A 22531-nucleotide genomic window follows, 5' to 3' on the forward strand; every position below is an offset into this window, starting at 1 on the left:
TTTCTTTAAATCTTAAGATAATACCAAAGTTGGTAGTAAGTCATCTATTCGTTGTTCACTAAACAAGTCTCGTGTCCGTAGCTTACAAACAAGCTCTCCATACTTTACAACTTATGTCTACACATCAACTGAAACAATGTACATGCTCTGTGTTAAAACATTACATGAATGGAGAAACAACTAGTAAACGAGGGATATACTTTGCTAAGTGGTCGCTCTTTCTTCTCACAGTTGCCGTAGTCGTCCTGTCACAACGAACAATTACAAAACCCCCTTTCAGCGTTAACTCTACAAGTGAACACAAAGGTCAATGATGCTTTCAGAAAGCATAAGAGGGGAAAAATGAGTGTAGAAAACAACCTGAAGCATTTGCATTAACTTTGGATTCCGTTCAAGAAGCTCGCACAGCTTCTCGCGGTTACTTTAGGAGACCCTGAAAAGGAGAGAATGAGCCAAAGATGATTTGCCTGTCCACAGTCAAATGCAAGAATAAAAAGAAAAAACTCATTGTCCTTTTCCAAGACAAAGAGTTCTCTCCTCTCTATCTCCAGTTGACTGAGAAACAAAGGTAAAATATCAGGTTTTGAAATAGCAGCAGCCATTATCCATTGCTGCTACTGATGCAGTCCACTTGCCAGGCATCACCATGCCACCAAGAGGATGAACCGGAGAACTCAGAAAGTAGTTCATGCTTGTAACTTCTGATCCAGACACATTTAGTCCGGTAGATAAGTTCATGGTCCCACTTTCCGGATGAAGAACTTCAGAGTTCTGAGAGTTACTTTGCTGAGACATAGCCTGACTCTGAGTCTGCTTAGTTCCATCAGCTTTCTTTGCATCGGTTCCACTTTTAGTGTTCAAGAATCTTCCACCGGATCCTCTAGGACGGCGCAGTGCATGGAGATGGCGAGAGTGATGCATATATGGCTGCACCATACATTAACATAAGAACAACAAATAAAACACTAATTAGTACTCCATCCATTTCGTATTAATTGTTGTCTTAGAGTTTAAAAGTTATCTCATTTTAAGTTTTATTTTTATGTTTTCAATGTATTTACTTGATAGTTTTTCATTTTTTCCCTATTATTTTAACTTATTCATTAAAATTGTCAAATAAAACAATATATTAATTAGGATTAAGACATTAAATTTAGTAATTTTTAATCTATGTGAAAAAAACCTATAACAACATATAAAATGGAATGGAGGAATATTGATTTGCAACATGCAGCAACATAGTTTACCTTACGGCCTCTGCTACTCAGTTTGTTCTGGTCAAGAACAGCAGCAGCCTTTGCACGTGATTGGCGTCGCCTGATGATGGCATGGTATTGCTTTGAGTTCACAAAGATTGTTCCATCTTCTGTTTCCATGTTTAGAGGAAGCATTACTCTGCTCTGAGATCCATAGGCTGAAACAACTCCATAGTATCCTTGTTCAACACAAGGATACATCTAAATGTGCCAAAGAAGACAACAAACAATACATACTCAGAAACAACTTTAGAAAACATTGATGATATATTTTATTTTTAGATGTTTACCTGTTGCTGAGTAAATCCAAGTTCCAAGCAAGGTGGTTGCATTGAGAAAGCAGCTCCATGAGGCTTTGCCACAACTCTTGAACTCTTTACATCACCTAAAATAATATAAAAACTGCACTTTTAGATTCACAATTATCTATAAAAGGAATCATTACCATATGAAACATACGAAATATATTTCCTTTTATATATTCCCTTTAAAAATTTAGCTCAGTTACACACTATAAGGCTATAAATAGGTAACTAAAACATGCTGTACCATTTTCCACAAACTCACTTTGGAGAATTCACTAGGACCATCCATTTTGAAGACATACATAGAGAAAGACAAAGGAAGTTAAAGAGTTACCAAGTGAGAAAGCCAAGTGAGTTGCAGAGTTGTTCTGTTTATCCACACCATGTTCTGTCTCTACGGCAGATCCGAACGAGTCAGAATCTCCGGCAAGACTCACCGGAGGCAACGGCTGAGATCCAAAAGCATTCCACCAAGAGATCTGTGGACTAGTCTGCATAGCCATCTCCAAAATCCAACACAGAAAGTCTAGAAACTAGAAACTAAAGGAAGTCGCTATTCAATGATGCTAAGATGAAAGATCTGTTCCTGTGAAAGATAAACAAAGGAAGATAAAAAAAAGTCAACAAATAAAGAGTTTCGATGTGTAAATCTTTCTCGAATTTCAAACCCAGTTGAGAAAGTTTGTAAAGGTAGGAACGTTGGGATTGGGTATTACGCAACACCATACTAATGACAAAACCCATATGTGAATCATCACCAAGAGACAGACTTGTTGTCTAAAGTAAGTAAGAATTGTGAGAAACTAAAAGGATAAGACACGGAAACTGATATCTTTTAACAAACCAAACACTAGACAAGAGTCCCATATAGCAAACAAACTCCATAAATAAGTTGAGTAAGAATGAAGTAAAAACCTCAAATGTTGGTCAAGATCAAACACACCAAAGCCTATGTGAATCTAAAAGCAAACAAAAAAATATAAAAGAGAAGAGACTAACGAGAGTGTGAGCTTCAGATTCCTAGGAAGAGGCAGAGAAGATCCCAAGTGTTAGGAGCCATGTCGGTTCCAAATGAAGAAACAGAGTTCATGACAACATTATAATAGAGATAGAGAGAAAGAGAGAGACTAACCAATATATGAATTACAAGTGTTGATGGCAACTCTAGCTTCACCCACCAATCACCTTCAACTTTTATGCTGCTACTCTGTTTTTGTTTTGTTTGTTTTTTTTTTCTTTTTCTAACTGTAGCGTTGGCTTGACGTGCTTTCTTCAAAAGCTATAGTGATCCCACTTGAAACTTTTATTTATTCAATTTTTTCATTATGTAGAGTAGTGCTTGGGTTGTCAACTACATTGTTCATTATGATTGTGGTCCTTGTAAGTTTTTTTGTCTATGCGTCATATGTAAAAAAAGGAGCACCACTCAAAAATCATAAATAAATAAATAAAGTAAACAGTCTGACAACTTCAACAGTGACATACCAATGTTTGCTATTATAAGCTCGTGACTCATTCCATATGGACTATAATGTAAAGTTTACTACACTCTAAACGTTGTATGATTCTGTAAATAGACCAAACACATACCATTACATGGATAGATTCGACACTTGTTGATATGTTATTCTTAACTAGGTTTTCAAGTGTTCTTTTACATGTTGTCCCTTTGTTTCCTCTTTTGTTATCTTTCTTTAAGTAGTTGAAGTTATTTTGCGTACCTGGAGCTGGAGGTACACCGTACACGTGTGTATATAAGCTCAATATATATAACTCAGAGGGAATAAAACAAGTGTGTACATTTTGTAAGAAAATATTTGTTGGTTTTAGAGACGTTATGGATTAGCATTCTTTGACTTTTAATGATACTGAGAGTATACTGATAATTGAATCTGTTTTAAAATGATAAAGGATGATGAAACTTATAGAAAAACAAATTTAGAAGTTAATATGATGTACTAACGTAATTATTTTCATTTTTCGTCATTTTGATCGATAAAACCCCACCAGTAGCTAGGTAATCTAACAATGCAGGAAGCGCGATTTAACAGAATAAATTAACTCTGATGGAAAAAATCTCATAAGTGAACATTTAGCCACCATTATAGCATTCTTCATGTAATTATACATTTATGTATAAGCAATATGGTAAATTTATATTTGTTCATATCTTTTATGTCTTATATATTTCTTACAAACTGCATTTCTTCATTCGCTAAGATAATTATATATAAATGAAATTGATGGAAACATAAATAGTTATTTTCTTTGAGCATATACATAAGATTAACATGTAAATGTAAACAGTAAAAACAAAAAAAATAAAGTCATATTCAAAATAAGAATACGAGATAAGCAAAATTAAATTAAGATTAGATTGAAAACAATATATAGTTTAGTTGGTTAAGTTTAGTGTTTGCTTTTGTTTATATGTACTTATGTGGTACTTCAGCTTATCTCACCACCAGCTTTATCTATTCGCCATCAATTCTTATCAGCTGCTAATATCTTCTTTACAAGAATATCTTCTCTCTCATTATATATATGTAGAAGCTCATTTATAAGTTCAAGTCTTAACTTATAATTACTTGTCTTAATATGAGCCACATTTTTATTAGTGATATATATGAACTTAGTGCAATTGGTTCCCTTATAATATAAATATCTAACACCACTAGCATTTATAAAACATCCTTTATATATAGCTTTCTTAAAAGTGATTATGCTTTTTTTTTCCCTGAAAAAGTCGCATTGGATATTGCCAATCCTATTTTCTTATGCGATTTAGTTTATAAGTCACTCGACGGCTCCACTTTTTCATAAACTTCCAAAATTTCACGAAGTGACTAATCACCAACTATATATTTTTAATATAGTTGTCTTTTTTCAAAGACAAAATAAGAGGTTTAAAACATAGATAATCGAGTATCCAACTTTGTTTAATACAACGTATCAACAAGATATATTGTATGAACTAGAGTTGCATATGCGTTCCAGTTGAATGCACGAACTGAGAACATTGAAGTGGAAGTCTAGTGTATACTTTTAGAATATTGCTTCTATGTTATTTTTTTCTTACTTTTTGGTTTTGATCGCTGGCCATATTAAGTTTTCGTTTTTATAACCATTTTTAAATATCAAACTTCTACATATTATTTTGTTGGACATCATTGTGGGTATTAACTCCCTTTTAATGTACTTTTACTCAATTTTGTAACAAAAGACTTAGATTTGTTCTCGATATAGCTCAGTTATTGAATTTTATAGAAAGATCAGCGAAGGGAGTTTGAAGTTGTTAATATATAGAAAATGCAGCATTAAAATAGTTAAAAGGTTGAATAACTGTTCTCTCCGTGACATCCAAGTTTCTAGATTACCTTTCCACTCAACTCACAAATCACAATTTAAAGTTGTTATCTACATCATAACTTACTTACCAGGTAGTTGAATTTCAACCAACGTTTACGTATCTATAACTTAAGAGATCTACACAACCCATGGACCATGTCCATTATTGCTTTAGAGTTTAGACATCCATCTACAATCTCGTTTAACTCTCTAGGTAAGCTATAGCTTTAACCAACAGGCCCAACACTATATAGTAGACGCTAATTTAAGAGTCGGTCATTGATGACCTTATACTACTAACTAATTTTGGGCCTCAAGGGATACCCAGCCCAGTAGAGGATGTAAACAGTAAGCCAAGGTCTTGCCGTCTCGCGTGCGATGAAACGGCACGCGGTGCTTCTCAAAGAAACAAGAACAGCAAAAGGTTTGAGACTTTATAACGTCCCACATCGGTTACGGGAAACAAAGAAGGCTCTGGAGACACAGTATAAAAGAGAGCCTCATGGGTACATACAAATTACTTACCTGGACGGGGTCGACTCGTGATCAAGAAGACGAGTGGCCTAGGCTAGTGACTTCCATTGCACCGAGGAAGGGCGCTTAGCCTAAAGTCTTCCCAAGTGGAAGAGCTTACGTCATTATTTGTGGCAGAGGGGGTTTGCGTTCGCGCAGCCCCTACCATACTCAGTTTTCAATTTTTCTCTTATATATGATCGAAAGTAGATCTGAAGTTTCCAAGTTGATAAGAGATAAACGTTATAAATGCAGAGACGAAGATAACAAACAGACAAGAGGAGGCTTGCACGAATAAATACTGTTATGTATATGGGCCTTTGTCTACTTTTAACTGTAAAGCCTTACGTTAACAATGAAGTGAACTACGCTTAAATTAAACAAAAAAATGCTAATTCTTTATGTTTCTCATGTTCACTTCACTTCTAGCAAAACCTCGTTTTGTAAATCTATGACATGAAAAGACTACGTATCTTTAACATTTTGGGTATCTATATATCTTTGCTTAGAGAGTACAATGCAGACCTCTTAAATTAAGAAAGCAACGAAACGATATTAAACATGTCTGTCTATATCTTAATAGGCTACGATATAAACTTCTTAAGCTTAGTTTGAATATTAATGGGTCACTACATTAACCTCCCAGCCGAGTTTATATATAGGCCCATTAAGAATCAAATTAAGCCCAAAACTAACTAATTTTCCTTTTTTAATAGATTTAATTTCCGGCAAAGAAATAATGAATATTTCCAATTTGTAAATCTGGGAGCTGACTTTTTCCCGTCGGAGAAGTTTAATCCCGCCGGCGAACGACGGAATCGATCCTCCAGAAACCTCCGATCTCGTTTTACATAACGATTCGCGCTGATTCCGTTGCTAATTGCTTATGATGAAACCACGATCCTGTTCTTCAGATCTATAGCTCAATCGAAAAACCGTCAGGGGTTTAACATCATCTATAGCTGATAATGGCGACGAGGAATCGCACGCTCTTGTTCCGCAAGTACAGAAACTCTCTGAGGAGCGTCCGTGCTCCGATGACGGAAGCGAAATCCGGCGTAGGTCCGGTGATCGAGATGGCGAGCGCGACTCTGTTGCATCCGAAGCGATCCTACGCTCCAGTGAGTACCGAAGATCCAGGGAGTTCGAGGTATACAACTTCTCTTCATCTCGATATGCGCCATTGAATTGTTGGAGCTTTGTGATTGATTGCATTTGAAACTCATCAATCTTGAGGTAGCTGTTAGTGTGAAGTTAGCTTATGAATCTTGAAGTAATTTGTTGATTGAGTAGAAGAATTGGTACTATGAGCAACAATGGTTCCCTTATGCCCCGGTACAAAATGTCAATATTCAAGAAATCAGTAGGCGGTAACTAGGATGTTTATAGAGTATTAGCGACTAGGCGGATTATTCGTGAGGCTAGGCCATGTCTAGATGTTAACATTTTTTAGTTTAATTATGATGAATTATTATTATATACAAAGCAAAACAAATTTGTAGATTTGTATTAACATTATTGGTTAACTTAACATATTTAGATCAATTTAAGCCAATCTTAACCGATTTTGAACAGTTTAAACCGAGCTTAGTGGTATAATTTGGTTGTTGAAAAAATCATTTCGGCTAGTCGCCGCCTAGACCGATTTTTAGATGCTATTCTTTATGGGCCTAAGGTGAACTTCCATGGTAATTAAGAAAAAAAAAAGAGTTTCTTATTGATTTGTTGAAGCTGAAACCTTTTTCTTCAATGTTACAGTAGAGGAGGAGCAATAACAGTGGGGTTACCACCAGACTGGGTTGATGTCTCCGAGGAGATTTCAGGGAACATTCAGCGTGCTAGGTCTAAAATGGCTGAACTAGGGAAGGCTCATGCGAAAGCCTTGATGCCTACGTTTGGTGATGGTAAAGAAGACCAGCATCAGATCGAGTCTTTGACGCAGGAGATTACTTTCCTGTTGAGGAAATCAGAGAAGCAGCTTCAGAAGCTATCTGCAGCTGGACCTTCTGAAGATTCAAACGTCAGGAAAAACGTTCAGGTTAGTGCACTAACTTTCACTTGACGTGTGTCCTTTACATCACCACCTAAATTTTGACTCTTTATAACAGCGATCTCTTGCTACTGATCTCCAATTCCTTTCTATGGAGCTCCGCAAGAAACAGTCTACTTATCTGAAACGCTTGAGACTACAAAAAGAGGTATGCAATGAAGTTATAGTTGCTCTGTTGTGGAGTCTCTTGTTCTGTTGTTAATATGATTTTCATTGGATCTCTTGTTAGTTTTGAAAGATTCTATAAGAAGCTTTGACTTTGTGATGTATGGTCAGGATGGAGGGGACTTAGAGATGAATCTCAACGGAAGCAGCTCTAGAGCAGAAGATGATGACTTCGATGATATAGTATGGCTTCTTTATTGCAATCTACAAGCCGTTGTTTCTCTTTTGTATATGATCTGTAACTATGCAAGCTATGCATTTTTTTTTGTTTCAGTTATTTAGTGAGCATCAGATGAGTAAGATCAAAAAGAGCGAGGCAATATCGGTAGAGAGGGAGAAAGAGATTCAGCAGGTTAGTGTTTGCAACTCATAGTGCTCTTCATTGCTGTTATAACCGTGTCACATTCTCCTTATGTGTAATCTACAGGTTGTTGAATCTGTAAACGAGCTCGCTCAGATAATGAAGGATCTTTCTGCACTTGTAATAGATCAGGTACAACACTGTTTTAGCTGCTACATAGCGTCTAAGTCACTTACTGTAGGAATATAATAATTTGAGATCAAAACTTGTTGTGACAGGGCACTATAGTTGATCGGATTGACTATAACATCCAGAACGTTGCTAGTACAGTTGAAGATGGTCTCAAACAGCTGCAAAAGGTAAACCATTATTTGACCTGAGTATACACCATCTCTCTCTCTCAATGATTCATAATGTTCAATGGAATCGCTTTGTGAAACTCCACAGGCGGAACGTACACAGAGGAGTGGTGGTATGGTTATGTGTGCGTCTGTTCTTGTTATCCTCTGCTTCATCATGATAGTTCTCTTAATCCTCAAGGAGATTTTCTTGTGACCCAAGAAAGAGATTGACCCCTCTCATTATTTTATTCTTTCATAATGGGGACCCCACAATGTTTGCGTTGCTCACTGTTCTGCTGTATCGACCAAAATTGTCTGAAGATAAATTCGAATTGCGTTCTGTCTTGTATTTGGATTTTGAAGAGTTTGTTTATAAACGTTTATTTACATGTTAAGAAGATATAGGACCTGTACGGTTTGTTCCAGGTTAGGAACTACCAAAGACCAATATTCTCATTACTATTCAAAGCAGTGTAATCTCTATAACCTAGACTAAACCAAACCAGACTTAAGTTCTAAACTAAATGCCGCCCCGGTAGGGCTAACATAGGTTAGTAATTAGTCCTTGATGTGTAATAAAAGAAGGCATTAAGAATGTGTAATTATGTGTAGAACTAAAAACTAAGTGGCCGGAGAATGCCAAACATAGCAAGCGTACTAAGTCTCAAGTTTATAGAGAGTAAATTCAATATTATATATTACTTGAAATATCCAATCAGAGGAGTTAGTACCACGTGAAGATGTCAGTGACTTGAAGGGCAAGGTTCTTAGTCACGTGTTTTGTTACTCTATAAATAGCATAAGAGAGATGACACAAAGAGATGCAAGAGTCGGTAACCTCAATTCAATCAACATTGATTTTTCTCTTGCAGAATTAATCCCATACTCCCACCGCGTGAGGGTTGTTTAGTGAATGAACTTAAAATCTCCGTACGTTACACATACCCCTTATTCTGAAACTCGCTAGGCGTTACGCGTGCGTTCGGGTTGGGCCTAGCGCGTAACGAGAAAAACGGGGATTAATCCAAGATTAATCGGAGATTAATTTTGGATATAGTTTAGTAGTGTACGTGAAAACAGAAAGATTGTGTGTAGCCTAGTGGGAGCTGTTGTGAGTTATTTCCATCAGGTCTCGAGTTCGAGGCCTGACCAATTCAATTTTGCTATTTAATTTTTTTAGGAGTGGCAATATGGTAATATTCTCATCGTCTTCCTCTGTCCCAAATATTAAAGGTTAGCTGTTTCTGCAATATTTAGCTGCCGCAACAAAAAAATTAGTAAAATCCTTTATTTTTTTGCTTTTTAATTGTTGTTTACACCTTGAAGCTATAGATCTACACTATATTAAAGGATTTTGGACTTCAAAATATCCAAAAAATTCAAGTTTTAAAACAGTTCCGTACAATCAACCGAATTAAGCATAATCGCCACGGTATGTTCCCGTATAGCATATAACCGCCGCGTTTCCGGCCGCGTTAACCGCGTTTTCGAACAAGGCACATACCCATATGGTTCGGACCTTTACTCTAGTAATTATACTGGAGGCTCGTCTTTTTTTTTTGAACATCAAATGCTTATACTAAAATTAAAGGCCCAACGGACTTCTCTGACAAAGAAAATAACTAAAACATGACGAATGATAGATGTAACTAAGGAGAGAATAGACCCGTAGAGAAGCTTTACTTGTATTCTTAGAGCCCGCGTTCGAAGAAACGCAAAGAAGTCGAAATCGACGTTGAATAACCCAACAGATGAGTTTTGAGAGTAATTGAAAACCGTTTCTGGAAATTTCTGGATTTTCCGACATTGCAGTGAGGTACAAAGAGGCAGCCGGAGTAGGACTACACACTGGAGCCTTATGTTGAATACTGGAGCCTTATGTTGAATCATATATATATATATATATTTTCTGGTAATCAATCATATATAACTAGTGGAAAAATCACTAAGCTGGGAAAGAAAAAGAGATCATATCTATTTAAGGGCAAGACTATGGTTGATGTTTTGTATTGGCTTTTTCTAGTCTATTGTTTGTCAAAAGTTAATTTCATTTCTATTTTTGATGAATTTGTTGTAACAAGTTTTTTTTCCACCACATATTGCCTCTCCTGAAAAACAAGATTCTAGATCACACTATGGATATTAAAATGAGATATAAAAACAGAAAAAATAAAATAAATAAAAGAAAGAGAGACGGGATGCAGGATCTCCAATCTCCTAACATACGATCTTACAAATCGTATGAAGGAGGTCGGAACCTCCAACTAGTTGATCCTGCCGATTTAAAACCGGTTAGAGGAATCTATGTTGTAAGAGAATCAAAGCGTAATCGATCTCCCATGACATCAGATCCATGGCGTAAAATTTCATACAAAGACATGCCCGTTAAATCCAGAAGACCTCCTTCTCATTCAAAAACGTTAAAAGGTACTTAAAAACTGAATCATACGGTTTGTAAACTAACTACAACAAAATTTTGTGGGTTGCATTCTGTTTCTACATTTACAAATAATGATTCTGGTTGAGGGTGGTGTAATGTATAAACAATCATTACGTTTAAAATGATCATCGCTCTAACATTTTATATGGGGTTTACAAAGATTCTAACATTATATATATATTTTTTAAAAACGTTATACACATATGATTTTTTTTTTTTTTGTCAAACATACACATATGATTAATATGTTTTTTTTATAAATGTAATAATCATAGGATGGTGGAACGATCCTGAGATAAAGAGAAAGAGACGAGTGGCGAAATACAAGCTTTATTCAGCTGAGGGAAAGGTGAAGAAATCTTTGAAAAAGAGTTACAAATGGATTAAGATCCAATGCGCTAAGATTATTCATGGAATATAGCTTTCTAATGTGTTTTATTGCTTAGTAGTTTGATTTTTTTTTTATAATAATAAAATCGTGTGTTTGTTTCATTTATTTGATTATTTTTGTTAGTTGTGGTGTATCTCTTTGACAACATTATATTTGATATGAATTGCAAATCCAATACATAAAATAAATATATGTTTTTAATTCAAATTAGTAACTATCGTATGCTTTGCATTGTTATTATTTTTTGGTTTATTAAATACTACAATTTTTAAATGAATTTTCAAAATCAAAAAAATAATCATTCTTAAGAAGAGATTAATTTTAAATAAAGAAGTAAGAACCAATTGTACAGCTGAGTTCAGATTCTTATAACAAAATTAGAAACTTTTCAAGAAAAAATGATATATATATATATATATATCTATATATATATATATATATTTAAACTAAACCATGGTGTTATTCAAGAAACAAAAATTGTATATATTTCTGGAAAGTATACGCAAATATTTTACCAAAAAAAGTATACGCAAATAATATTTAAGAGCTGTAGAGAGAGAAATTACCTAACTGGCTGTAACATGTAAGTCTGCATGGAATTTAAGAGCTCTGCCTAATTAGTGTACATACAATAGAATATATAATTGAACTGCTAATAAGTCAACAAAGATTTCATTATAAATATATAACAATCCCCACTGATTTAATTTGTATAATCCAAGTTTAACAGAAACAAACAATTAGTTAAGTGTAAGAAATGGCAAAGACCCTCAATTCAATCTGCTTCGCCACTCTTTTGCTCGTTGTCTTGTTAATGTCCACCGGTAATTCGACTTTAGTATTTTCCAAAATTTTCATGCATGCATGCATAAATCAAGAAAATGTTTCTTTCATTATATCCCTTCTTCAGTCTCATCATAATCAAATTTAGTGTGTTTATGCGTTTGAATGGATGTTGGATATGTACAGAAATCCAGAAGAGCGAGGCGACTTGTAAGAAGTTCTTAGGCGAAGCCCCAGTGCATCCATGTAAGGAAAAAGCTTGTAAGGAAGTGTGTAAGGAACATTACTACCACTCATGTAAAGGAGAGTGTGAGATGCATGGCTACGAAGAGCATTGCCACTGTTACGGAAAATACTGAAAATTACACAAATAAAATCTATCGTATGAAATAAAAAAAAAAAAAATCTTATACATATATAATGTAATTGTGGTATGTTCGATCTAATAAGGTATGTATGTTTAAGTTGTTTGCTTCAAGTAAAATGAAGAATGTTGACCTTCTAAGTTTATAATAAGATCATGTTGTATGCTGTTTCGTATTAATAATAAACTATACTTGTGTTATGTCTACGTACTTTAATTCGATTTAGATTAAAAAATACGCACTCGTTTTCTTCACGATTTTCGTTATAATGCTATCTCTAGCAAATCGCAAGTATTATAAATCATATGCAGCTACATATCCACATAATGCATGCTATTGACAAATATATTATGGTGACACTATAATTTGTATTTATTCAGAACTCGGTGATGATAAACTTCTTAGTTTCGAGAATAACTATTTTACTTTCCCCTACGCTGATTACCAAAATTCTTATTAAACACACAAACTTATGAAAGTATAAACTCCACTACTGTTAATTTCTTCTTGGTAAATACGTTTTACTCAGGAAAGATTGAGTAAGCCGTTTTTGTTCAGAGAATATCTAAATTAACTAGGCTTTCATTTATATTTTATTGTATACACTAATTCAAGCATGCATTAAAATGTTTAGGGAACTAGGGTTCTAGCCAGGAGCCTTTGCCGCAATAATCTTTCTATTTAAACCGTTAGCATTATAAAGCTATAGAAATTATAAATTAAATAAAAAGGGGAGAAGGATTTGACTTTAAAGCTTTTAAAAGGTCGAGATAGATTACCTTACCCGGATGGTTAAAAGACATTAATGAGGAGTTTCATTATGAACTATAGCTAGAATCAAGTGGCCATGAAGTCTAGCTAGCTATACGAAACAATTACTATGGATCAAATGACCTCTATAGAATTAGCCAATTAGGTAATACTGCCACTAAGAAAACTTGAAAAATTGGTTATTTTATACCGTTTAATTTAATTACTCCCCAATAAAGCAAAAGGTTGGCAGCATATCTAAATTTTTACTACCATTTCCAAAGCCATGCTCGTTAAAATGAGGAAAAATCACATAGCCAACAAAACTCTTCTCATACCTTTCTACTTCTTTTCTTCCTCTTGTCAGTTGTCACCAGTTCTACTTCTCTACATCCTCCTAAACCCTTCAAACACTTTTGTTCACCGAAAACCCACCGGACAAGTTTCCTGCGAACAATCTGATCATGATACTTCTTTATCCGGATTCGTTTTATGTATCTCAACCTTTTATAATTTATTTCTGAAACTCCTAGTAGAAAGCTTTGAGAGGATTTCGCAATTGGACTTTAAAACGGCAGTATGTAAGCCAAGAAATGGGCCTTACAGGCCACATATATGTAAGAATGAAACCACGACGTTGCAAATAGGGTAACAAAAGTCAACTATATTTTTGCTATAAATAGACTACAACCCCCATTCATTAGTATCACCCAAGTTTCTAAATACAGAAAGAAGCCATTACCTAAGAGTAGAAAGAAGAAGCAATAGCTACAGAAATGGCAAAGACCATCAGTTCCATCTGCTTCACCACTCTTTTGCTCGTTGTCTTATTCATTTCGGCCGGTAATTTTTGGTTCTAATTTTTCTCAAAAATTTCATATGCATGCATATATTTATACATATGTATAATTCAATTTATAGAAACTGAATGAATGTTCATTATATATAGAAATACCAAAGAGCGAGGCGACATGTACGAAGTATTTAGGCGAAGCCATATTGGCGTACCCATGTAGTGAAAGCTATTGTGAAGCCAAGTGCGCTGAGCATTACCACGAGTCATGCAGAGGAGAGTGTGAGGATCATGATCATCACCACGGAGTGCATTTGACAAATGACCACGACGATCACTGCCACTGCTACGGTCGTTATTAAACTGATGAAGTATCGAATTAAAAAAGTAAGAATGTAAGCGTGGTCGTTATGTTGGATTTAAGTGTATGTGTGAGCGTTGTTTCCTTTTTTTAAAATAAAATAAAATAGTACGTAGGACGAAGCTGATGAGTTTGCTTCCCTCTACGTCTATGATGTACGTTATTTCAATTTGAGTAATAATAAAGTTGTTTATGTATGTTATTTCGATTTGAGCATTAATAAAGTTGTTTTTTTTATCTACGTAATTTTAACCACATGATTAGATGAAAACATATATTCGTCTTCTGATGTTTTATGTACGTTCACAGTATCAACGTATCCAGGGCCGTCTAACAGCACGCGCAAGTGGAGCGGTCGAACAGGGCCCCGAAATATAAAAATAAAAAATTTAAGGATTTTTCAAAATATATAGATAAATTATGATAAAAAACTTTAAAATTTTAGATATAATGCTAAATTTAGAACTTATAATTAAAAAAAATCAGACAAAGTTATTAAATTTTAAAATTACGTGATAAAATGTACGATTAATATTTTTTTTGAACAGGGCCTAAAATTAATTTGAGACGGCCCTGAACGTATCAAATTAATAAGCTAGCTAGATATTAATCACCTAAAATCTTTAATAAAATCATCCTAGCAACAAAACTCTTTAGTAAAACATGCTAGTTGTTTTTTTTTTTTTTTACTTTTTGAGCTTTTAGTCTATTAGTTTTTGGTGTAAATATTAAAACTAAACATGTTTTGATGAGACAAATAATCTTTAACAAATGTTATGGCGACATTCCGATTTTTGGTGACGAAAAACTTCTTAGTTTGGACACTAACTTTTGTATCTACGTCGATTACTAAAATAAGAAATCATGATTAAATTTTAAATAATTAAATGTCATACATAATGGAAGAACAAACATTACCATGCATGCATCACCATCACCAATTCACTTGGTAAATAAGCTTCCCTTAAGTAAGATAGAGGCAACCATTACTTTCCGGAGCAATTCTAATTTAACCACAAACTTAATACCACTTTCCAAATTTACTTTTAAAAAATAATCATTTTCATAAATATCATAAACGAACTCTTTTAAATCAATTTAAATGTTTAATAATCATTTATAAAAATTTATAAACCCAACTTCACCCTTTAACCCTATAAGATAATTATTAAATCATAAATTTAAATATTAAGATATTTTTGATTAAATGTATTCTGAAAATTGATGCTAACTTATGGCATTTCAATCAATTTCTCTTACTTTCTCAATATTCTTACATGGCAGCCACCTACTACCATGCATATTGTGATTGATTTTCTACCCTATTTGTAGCAACTTATTTCCGGAGAAGTAGTATGTAGGATTCAGAATAATGGAGATATACAAAAAAAAAACCGAAATACTTGTTGCTCTTGTATGAGTATACACTAATTTGTTTTTCTCTATATTCTTTATTATTATTATTATCATTATTATTATTACTCTTTTAATAAATAAAACAAAATAACTGTTACAAAAAAGTTACAAAAATAAAACAAAACAAAAGGGGAGAAAGATTTGACTTTATCGAGTAGTGGAGCTTGCTCAAGAACCAAGTGAACAATTGGACATGGCCCGCGCTATTAACCTATTAATGGGAACAAAGGACCTCTATACATCTAGGGAAATATCAAATATCCATAGGAAAACTGCAAGAGTTGCTTCACAAAAACCGCTGAATTTAAAACTTTTGCCCCCAATAAATTGAAAAGTTGGGACCAGACTTTTTTATTTTTCCCTTTCCAACTCATACAGCCAGCTAGCCAAGATAATAGTGTCCTCTTCTTTACAACAGTATCTGAAAAGACCTTCATCTATGTTTTTTCGTATGTTCAAAACCCTCACCTAGACATTTAATAGGAGATCAGTTGAACCAGGAAAGGTAAACCATGGTACCGGGTTATTAATGGACTCACACCGATCGTTTAAGCTGGGTTTGAAAGAGAGATAGTTGGGCCTCAAAGCCCATCCAATGGAAAATAAACGGCAACGTTTAAAAAATAGCGGGAAAACGTAGCTGACAAGGTCAATTGCGCGGAGGCCTCTTCGAATCGCCGTCGTGGAAGAAAACTCACAGCTTCCGTTGCCGGAGTTGAGAATCCTCCTCTAGAATACGAAGGGACAAGATCTCGAATCGGAGAAAGCTCGATTGCTGAGTCTAGCTACCAAATTAGGATTCGATGAAGCCGCGAAGCAATGCTTTGATCGGTTCCTTGATCTCTACGGCACCAAATTTGAATCTATAATCTGTGCTCTAATCAATTGAACTACGAAGTTTTTTTTTTCTTTTTTTCTTCTAACTAATTAAAGCACAAAGTTTTACGGTTATATATCTCCAAAACCCAAAACTGAAAAGAAAATACTGTTATATATGTTTAAGATTTAAACTTAATTTATCCTTTCCCAAGTCTTAATGTATGAACGTTACTAGAAGTCTAGAATACTCTGGAGACTTATTCGACCGGAATATTTGTAAACGCAGCTTACAGTCGTGTGATAACTGTGAAATGATCTTTATCATATCTAACCTCTTATTGATGTATATTTTTATTCTCATTTAAATCTTATAAGGTTATGATTTTGGTTTTAACGACATACATATGTTGTAATATATATATATATATATCTCTATGCAAAGAAACTGCTTGGATACAAAATTTCTTATTGAGTTATTATTATTATCCTCTCTTTTGCTTGTAAATCATATATAAATTTAATTGAAAAGACTAGTGAAAAATCTAACAATGTGACACATTTCGATAAACTTCACACTGCGATTCAAGACAAAAGGCGGCTCATTAGAAGGTCCTTCGAACTGATCTTTGCATACATAAGCATAATCAAGTGCTTTGTAAGCAGCGTTATATGCTTGTTGGAACGAGTTATTTCTCAAAAACTCTTTAGCTACTTCAAGCTCTTTGATCGCTGTGCCATAGCCATTCACACATTCAACGCAAGCGTTCTTGAACTGCTTGTCATTACCTGAGATTTTTGCAAAGAGGTCCATCAGATCTAGGTTTTCCTGACCAAACGCTTGAGCTTTTTCGGCTGCGAGCTCCATAAGGCCACGGATGTTCATCGAGGTCGTTCTATTATGAGCGGTTAGCCATTTGACGCAAAAGCGACGATTGTAAAGGATTGATTTTGAGCAGAGTTTGTTGAGGGTTTCTTTCGTGACGTTGTCTGTGGGAGTAAAGGAAAAAGATGAAGGGGTGATGATAAGAATCAGAAGAAGTTGAAGAGAGAGGATTGAATATGTGTTTCTTGTGATGCAAGATACACCCATTGCTTGGCTTAGATGTGAAGGAACAATGTATGTTTTTCTAAATGTTAAATACGAATATGGTGGTTTAGTATTATTATAATATGAATGAATAATTTGGAGGATTATAGTAGAATCCTCTATCAATATATAGTATCGTGTAAATGTAACTCTTGTTTTAATGAATTGATGTCCCAATTCATTTTGTAGCTTAAACTGTTAGAAGACTGGTGCGTTATTAATCAATTTTGTTAGGAGTAAATAAGTTTCTTTTTTTTTGTGTGTGCATTAATTAGAACAACACTTGACCGGTAGACTTTGACCTGAAAGACCTTTGTTTATTTTGGATCTTTGAAAAATAGTCCTTTGTATGTATGTGTGGATGAAGATTATGCATTTCATGATTCAAAGAAGTTCACTATTTGTTATTATCTACTTAGGCGTCTTTTTGAGTAGACTCAACGAGGTCTTGTCTTATTTGTTTGTATCAGAAGCATCAAAGCAAGATAATCAAAATGATCAAAACTCATGTGAGTTATGGCCCTTTGTAAAGGAGTAAGAACCATAAGTAAAAATAAGAGAACTACATACAAAATGGGTCTTAAAAAATCTTCTGTTTTTAAACAACAAATTTGTAACAAGGTTTTTCTCTTGAAAGCTGAGCTATATTTCTAGAAAGCGCAGAACAGCAAACATGATCATGAAATCTGATCGAATGTCCTTTTCTCACCTGCTTGTGTATCTGCTTCTTGGTTATCTTGTGGTCCAAGTAAGTTTTGGTCTTCACCAGAGAACAACAAGCTAGGTAGTGAGGGGAAGTGGACACTCTTTATATTTGACCAGAAAGCATCCTCTAGTATCTTGTCAATGTTGGTCTTCAAAACTTGAGGATCAAAAAACAATGAATACCTCCTGAAAAAATAAAAGGAATGTTAATCAAATGAGTAGTAACAAAGGAGCAAGATATTAAATAAAATTAATCTATATGCTGTCTCTTTAATTTCTATGTAATATACTTTGCAAATTAACTTCGACTAATATTTATAGATCGAGTGGGATAAAAATTTGAAGCAGAAAAAAAGGAGCAAGATAAAGACGAATTGTTGTGATTTTTAAGTTATCTAGGGTTTTGTTTTTTTGGCTTTATAGAAGTGAAACAAATAACATTAGTTAAAGATGACTTTGATAGATTGAAAACCAAAACGAGCCAGCTCACTACAATGGATGCCGAGCTAGAGTCTTTTCCAGCGGTTCACCCAAGTCTCCAATATCCCTTAACGGTAAATCTTCTAAATTACTTGCTTGGCTGTGTAAAAGTTTTGATAATCACTGAATGCATTGAAAGATTGGTGTGGTATCGTTTCCAAATTGGTCTGATTGAGGCACCGCATGCACCCTTGATATTTGTTTACTTGAGTCCCAAGAATCTGAAAACATTGACCTTTCTGGCAGATTGTTATTAGAGTAGCAGGAAAAAAAGTATACCTTGAAGTGCCTTCAGTTGTTTTTGATGCTAAACCTTTGGCCATTTCTGACTCAGAATTCCTAAAGTACTTTAAGGATTCAAAGGTTCATTTCATAAATGCTCAAGGGCAGATTGATGTCAGTGAAGCAGATAAAACGGTAATGTTTAAAGCAATCAACCTAGCAAGTTATGTTGGGAAACAAGTTTTGTATGAGCAGACACCCATAGGGTTTGCTATTGGTCTAGCTAAGTGGTACGTAGAAGGTCAAGCTACAGCGTTCATAGATGGCTTAGCATGGTACGTGAAGACAATGCTTGTCGAGGAAAGTGAAGAAGACATATGCAGCATTAATGTAATCGGCCAGGTTGGGATGGAGACGTACGAAAGCGCTTGTATAGCTTACGAAGCCGCCCAAAGAATCCTTCTCCGGAAACAACCCGGGAACACCTTCTTTACCAATTCCAAGGTCTACGTATATATATGCCTACATCTGACGGTGCAAGCGCAGGCTGCACGATATGCACTTCCTTGCTATCACTTGCCATGAATAAATCTGTTAGGAAGAATCTTGCAATGTCCGGAGAAATAACTCCAACGGGTGAAATTCTTCAAATTGGCCATGTAAGTCACATAACACTAAAATTAGAGTACTACTGTTTATAGTTTTTTTTTTAAAGTCGCTTATAATACATTCTTTCTCAGGTGAAGGACAAGACTATGGGGGCAAGACGAAGTCAATTAAAGACCATAATATATCCAGAGGCTAACCGGAGAGAATTTGATGAGCTCCCCGAAAATTTGAAAGACGGTCTTGATGTTCATTTCGTCGATGAATATGAGCAGATATTTGAGCTAGCATTTAACTAACAATATTTAGAACAAGTATCTCTTATTACTCTTTCTTTTTGCAGTTGTGACATGTTTTCTTTAATATTTTCAAGCTCATCTTCCAACTCTTGATTTCCTTACCATTATATTTCTTTTTTCTTATAACATGATGAAATTTGACGGCCAGTGAGATTCTGTAACATTATTTCCATAGGTCAACTAGTTATAGGTCACATTAAGCTCTTCTTCTGTGACTTCCTTTATGTATTGGAATGTCTTTAATAAAGTCTATCCTGATCCTAATCTTTTTACAGTCATCGACCTCTAAGTTATAACTCTTAATACAATAGTAAGTTAGGCGTCATGAATCAGTGGTGCATCAGAAAGTTATAATCTCACTGAACAATATATATAGTAGAAACAAAGAATCTATCATTCAAAGAAAAAACAAAGACAAACATGACAAGGGTTATAGATTCGAGAAATTTCTAAAAGGATATATAGAAAGCACATGTCATAAACAAGATTAATCAATTTTTTTTTAAAAAACATGATTAATCAAATACTATTTTATCAAAGCAGGTTCATGTTTTTCTTTTTACTGCCAAGTTAAACTGAAGTGGTATAAAGTATATAAATAATAATAGCTAATCAGATACTGCTTTTTATTGGAAGCGAACTAACAAAAGCAAGCATTAATTCTTGATATTAATCGTTAAATATCCTACTTTGTGATTCCTTAATCGATGTAATCTCTGTAGTAAGAGGTGTATGTGTGTATACAACTATAAATAGTAGAACTTTATGTAAGCCATGATGATGATGGACTACAAAAGACATGTTTGGCGTTTGTAAACCATTTTTATATACTCCAAAATAAATTCTCCTGATTAGTAGTAATAGTATACTAAAGAATCCCTGGCTCATATTACATTTAATCTTGTGGCAAGTAAGAGTTAAAGGAAGATCAGCCTAAAGAATTTAAGTATCAATGATATATTACTACTGAAAACAACCACTAAGTAAATCCCACATGAAGCTTGTCAGACTTCTTCTAAAATTCAACGGAGGAGACCCCATATTATACCCAAAGGCTAGCTCAAAAATCTGCTCATACTCATCGACAAAATGAACATCAAGCCCTTCTTTCAAGTTGCACGCGAGCTCATCAAAATCTCTACGGTTACCCTCAGGAAAGATCATCATCTTCACTTGACTCCGTCTTGCAGCTATAGTCTTCTCCTTAACCTATGTGAGATTTTGTGCGTTAGTTTTCAACTTAACAGAAACTAGAAAGCTATATAACATAGTAGTGGTAGCGTGTGACTTACTCCACCTATTGGAAGTATTCTACCAGTCAGAGTGACTTCTCCGGTCATTGCAAGATCCTTCCTCACAGGCTTCTTCATGGCAAGTGATAGAAAGGAAGTGATCATTGTGCAGCCTGCGCTTGGACCGTCTTTTGGTGTGGCTCCTTCAGGAATATGTAAATGAAGCTTGGAGTTCGCAAAGAAGAGGTTCTTGGGTTCTTTCTCGAGCATGATTCTTCTAGCAACTGTGTGAGCTATCTCTGCGCTTTCTTTCATCACATCCCCAAGCTGACCCGTTATATGAAGACCGCCTTTGCCTTCTCCTTCTTCTACAGAGGTTGTCTCTATGTACAGTGTTGAGCCACCCGTGGATTTCGTAGAAAGACCCATTACAACCCCCACTGGTGTCTGTTCATAGATCTTGTCTGCATATAAAACTGGCTTGCCTACATAATCTGCAAGGTTTGATTCATCAATTATAAAATTTTTAACCGAAACCTCAGGAGTTTCCGCGGATGCCCCTTCTCGTACTAGCTTCAGAGCAATCTGCCAAAAAAAAAATCAAATGATTATAGTTGCTTGAGACACAAGTAATCACTTTGTACTGTTCAGTGAACTTGTAAACCTACCTTACGGTAAATCTTCTCAATATGCTTCTGGAGATTTCTAACTCCTGGTTCTCTGCAGTAATTTTCAATCAACGAACGAAGAGCTGCATCCCTAACAACAACCTGACAAGAGTAGAAAACAAATCGAGTAAATCTCTTATAAACATGAACACATACAAAACATATGGACAAGTGGCTGTGAGTGAAACCTGTTCAGGCTTGATGCCACATTCCATGCATGTGGTTTTCAGCAAATGGTCTCTAGCAATATGCATCTTATCATCAGTGATATACCCTGAGATATTAATCACCTCCATTCTGTCTAGCAGAGGTGTTGGAATCTTATCTAACACATTTGCTGTGCATACAAATAAGACCTGCATGAAATTAGTTTATAACTTACGTCAAAACACAGAACACTGTATATAAAAAATCATAATAGTATTGGTAAAAAACCTTGGATAAGTCGATAGTAACATCTAGATACAGGTCTCTAAAATCCGCATTCTGCTCTGGATCCAGAAGCTCCAACAATGCACTACCTGGGTCGTCAGAGCTGCTCTTTCCAAGCTGCCAAAGGAACAATATACATTTATTATTGATATTGGCATATTGCCGGTTCCAAGGCACAGTCGAGTGAAACATTTGCTTTGATCTACAAATTTTAAAGAGATATTATGGGTAGGTCGCATGGCCCTAAATTCTCGAGTTTATTTGAATATTATTTAAGATTAACCTAAAATAAGAGTTTATTTGAATATTATTTTACAATATACGAGAGAATCTTAGAGTTTATTTGAATATTATTTTACAATATATTTACCTTAAAAATATATTACAAATTTTTTTTAGGTTA

General features: G+C 34.7%; 7 protein-coding genes and 1 non-coding gene across 11 annotated transcripts; 5 read left to right on the forward strand and 3 right to left on the reverse strand.

Moving 5' to 3' along the window:
- Nucleotides 1-29: 29 nt before the first annotated feature.
- Nucleotides 30-2848, reverse strand: LOC125606372 (nuclear transcription factor Y subunit A-2-like). 3 transcript variants are annotated; one of them, XM_048775434.1, is made up of 6 exons: nucleotides 2694-2848; nucleotides 1896-2147; nucleotides 1547-1641; nucleotides 1248-1457; nucleotides 361-927; nucleotides 30-245 (listed from the first exon to the last, which is right to left on the reverse strand). In XM_048775434.1, exons 2-5 carry the CDS (start codon nucleotides 2062-2064, stop codon nucleotides 577-579), a joined length of 825 nt encoding a protein of 274 aa, XP_048631391.1. In that variant the 5' UTR covers nucleotides 2065-2147; nucleotides 2694-2848; the 3' UTR covers nucleotides 30-245; nucleotides 361-576. The 3 variants fall into 3 exon arrangements, with proteins under 3 accessions (XP_048631391.1, XP_048631389.1, XP_048631390.1); XM_048775432.1 differs by having other exon boundaries at nucleotides 2561-2801; XM_048775433.1 differs by having other exon boundaries at nucleotides 30-288; nucleotides 2561-2801.
- A 2578-nt stretch (nucleotides 2849-5426) lies between these two features.
- On the forward strand, nucleotides 5427-5588 carry LOC125606373. The gene has a single exon (XR_007337747.1). It is a non-coding gene; the product is annotated as a U1 spliceosomal RNA (small nuclear RNA).
- Nucleotides 5589-6154: 566 nt separating this feature from the next.
- On the forward strand, nucleotides 6155-8681 carry LOC106437010 (syntaxin-43). Of its 2 annotated transcripts, none has more exons than XM_048775418.1 (8): nucleotides 6155-6572; nucleotides 7181-7460; nucleotides 7531-7620; nucleotides 7749-7820; nucleotides 7912-7989; nucleotides 8065-8130; nucleotides 8217-8297; nucleotides 8386-8681. In XM_048775418.1, the coding sequence occupies exons 1-8, from the start codon at nucleotides 6391-6393 to the stop codon at nucleotides 8491-8493; spliced, it is 957 nt and encodes a 318-aa protein (XP_048631375.1). In that variant the 5' UTR covers nucleotides 6155-6390; the 3' UTR covers nucleotides 8494-8681. The 2 variants fall into 2 exon arrangements, with proteins under 2 accessions (XP_048631375.1, XP_048631376.1); XM_048775419.1 differs by having other exon boundaries at nucleotides 7184-7460.
- Nucleotides 8682-10429: 1748 nt separating this feature from the next.
- Nucleotides 10430-11285, forward strand: LOC106437015. Its single transcript, XM_013877956.3, has 2 exons — nucleotides 10430-10706; nucleotides 10995-11285. Exons 1-2 carry the CDS (start codon nucleotides 10478-10480, stop codon nucleotides 11138-11140), a joined length of 375 nt encoding a protein of 124 aa, XP_013733410.2. The 5' UTR covers nucleotides 10430-10477; the 3' UTR covers nucleotides 11141-11285.
- A 348-nt stretch (nucleotides 11286-11633) lies between these two features.
- On the forward strand, nucleotides 11634-12449 carry LOC106437016 (defensin-like protein 204). The gene is made up of 2 exons (XM_013877957.3): nucleotides 11634-11934; nucleotides 12080-12449. The coding sequence occupies exons 1-2, from the start codon at nucleotides 11868-11870 to the stop codon at nucleotides 12250-12252; spliced, it is 240 nt and encodes a 79-aa protein (XP_013733411.2). The 5' UTR covers nucleotides 11634-11867; the 3' UTR covers nucleotides 12253-12449.
- A 1303-nt stretch (nucleotides 12450-13752) lies between these two features.
- Nucleotides 13753-14403, forward strand: LOC125606363 (defensin-like protein 205). Its single transcript, XM_048775416.1, has 2 exons — nucleotides 13753-13851; nucleotides 13958-14403. The coding sequence occupies exons 1-2, from the start codon at nucleotides 13785-13787 to the stop codon at nucleotides 14161-14163; spliced, it is 273 nt and encodes a 90-aa protein (XP_048631373.1). The 5' UTR covers nucleotides 13753-13784; the 3' UTR covers nucleotides 14164-14403.
- A 2511-nt stretch (nucleotides 14404-16914) lies between these two features.
- On the reverse strand, nucleotides 16915-17731 carry LOC106437011 (pectinesterase inhibitor). Its single transcript, XM_022714927.2, has one exon. It carries the CDS (start codon nucleotides 17485-17487, stop codon nucleotides 16915-16917), a length of 573 nt encoding a protein of 190 aa, XP_022570648.2. The 5' UTR covers nucleotides 17488-17731.
- Nucleotides 17732-20146: 2415 nt separating this feature from the next.
- Nucleotides 20147-22320, reverse strand: LOC106429238 (lon protease homolog 1, mitochondrial). The gene is made up of 5 exons (XM_048775436.1): nucleotides 22132-22320; nucleotides 21885-22052; nucleotides 21697-21798; nucleotides 21089-21613; nucleotides 20147-21005 (listed from the first exon to the last, which is right to left on the reverse strand). Exons 1-5 carry the CDS (start codon nucleotides 22318-22320, stop codon nucleotides 20760-20762), a joined length of 1230 nt encoding a protein of 409 aa, XP_048631393.1. The 3' UTR covers nucleotides 20147-20759.
- Between the last annotated feature and the right edge of the window lie 211 nt (nucleotides 22321-22531).

The sequence above is a fragment of the Brassica napus genome, unplaced genomic scaffold (assembly GCF_020379485.1).
Source record: "Brassica napus cultivar Da-Ae unplaced genomic scaffold, Da-Ae ScsIHWf_867;HRSCAF=1232, whole genome shotgun sequence".
Taxonomy (NCBI): Eukaryota; Viridiplantae; Streptophyta; class Magnoliopsida; order Brassicales; family Brassicaceae; genus Brassica; species Brassica napus.

Coding starts and splice junctions, on each gene's coding strand:
- LOC106429238 (XM_048775436.1), bottom strand. CDS start 22,320: ATGTTTCACTCGACTGTGCCTTGGAACCGGCAATATGCCAATATCAAT. Junction 21,614..21,696: donor TTGAGAAGATTTACCGTAAG/GTAGGTTTACAA, acceptor TTTTTTTGGCAG/ATTGCTCTGAAGCTAGTACG. Junction 21,006..21,088: donor GAATACTTCCAATAGGTGGA/GTAAGTCACACG, acceptor AATCTCACATAG/GTTAAGGAGAAGACTATAGC.
- LOC125606363 (XM_048775416.1), top strand. CDS start 13,785: ATGGCAAAGACCATCAGTTCCATCTGCTTCACCACTCTTTTGCTCGTT. Junction 13,852..13,957: donor TGTCTTATTCATTTCGGCCG/GTAATTTTTGGT, acceptor CATTATATATAG/AAATACCAAAGAGCGAGGCG.
- LOC125606372 (XM_048775434.1), bottom strand. CDS start 2,064: ATGGCTATGCAGACTAGTCCACAGATCTCTTGGTGGAATGCTTTTGGA. Junction 1,642..1,895: donor TCACTTGGCTTTCTCACTTG/GTAACTCTTTAA, acceptor ATATTATTTTAG/GTGATGTAAAGAGTTCAAGA. Junction 1,458..1,546: donor TTGGATTTACTCAGCAACAG/GTAAACATCTAA, acceptor TGGCACATTTAG/ATGTATCCTTGTGTTGAACA.
- LOC106437011 (XM_022714927.2), bottom strand. CDS start 17,487: ATGGGTGTATCTTGCATCACAAGAAACACATATTCAATCCTCTCTCTT.
- LOC106437016 (XM_013877957.3), top strand. CDS start 11,868: ATGGCAAAGACCCTCAATTCAATCTGCTTCGCCACTCTTTTGCTCGTT. Junction 11,935..12,079: donor TGTCTTGTTAATGTCCACCG/GTAATTCGACTT, acceptor GGATATGTACAG/AAATCCAGAAGAGCGAGGCG.
- LOC106437015 (XM_013877956.3), top strand. CDS start 10,478: ATGCAGGATCTCCAATCTCCTAACATACGATCTTACAAATCGTATGAA. Junction 10,707..10,994: donor TCATTCAAAAACGTTAAAAG/GTACTTAAAAAC, acceptor TAATAATCATAG/GATGGTGGAACGATCCTGAG.
- LOC106437010 (XM_048775418.1), top strand. CDS start 6,391: ATGGCGACGAGGAATCGCACGCTCTTGTTCCGCAAGTACAGAAACTCT. Junction 7,461..7,530: donor ACGTCAGGAAAAACGTTCAG/GTTAGTGCACTA, acceptor TCTTTATAACAG/CGATCTCTTGCTACTGATCT. Junction 8,131..8,216: donor CTGCACTTGTAATAGATCAG/GTACAACACTGT, acceptor TTGTTGTGACAG/GGCACTATAGTTGATCGGAT.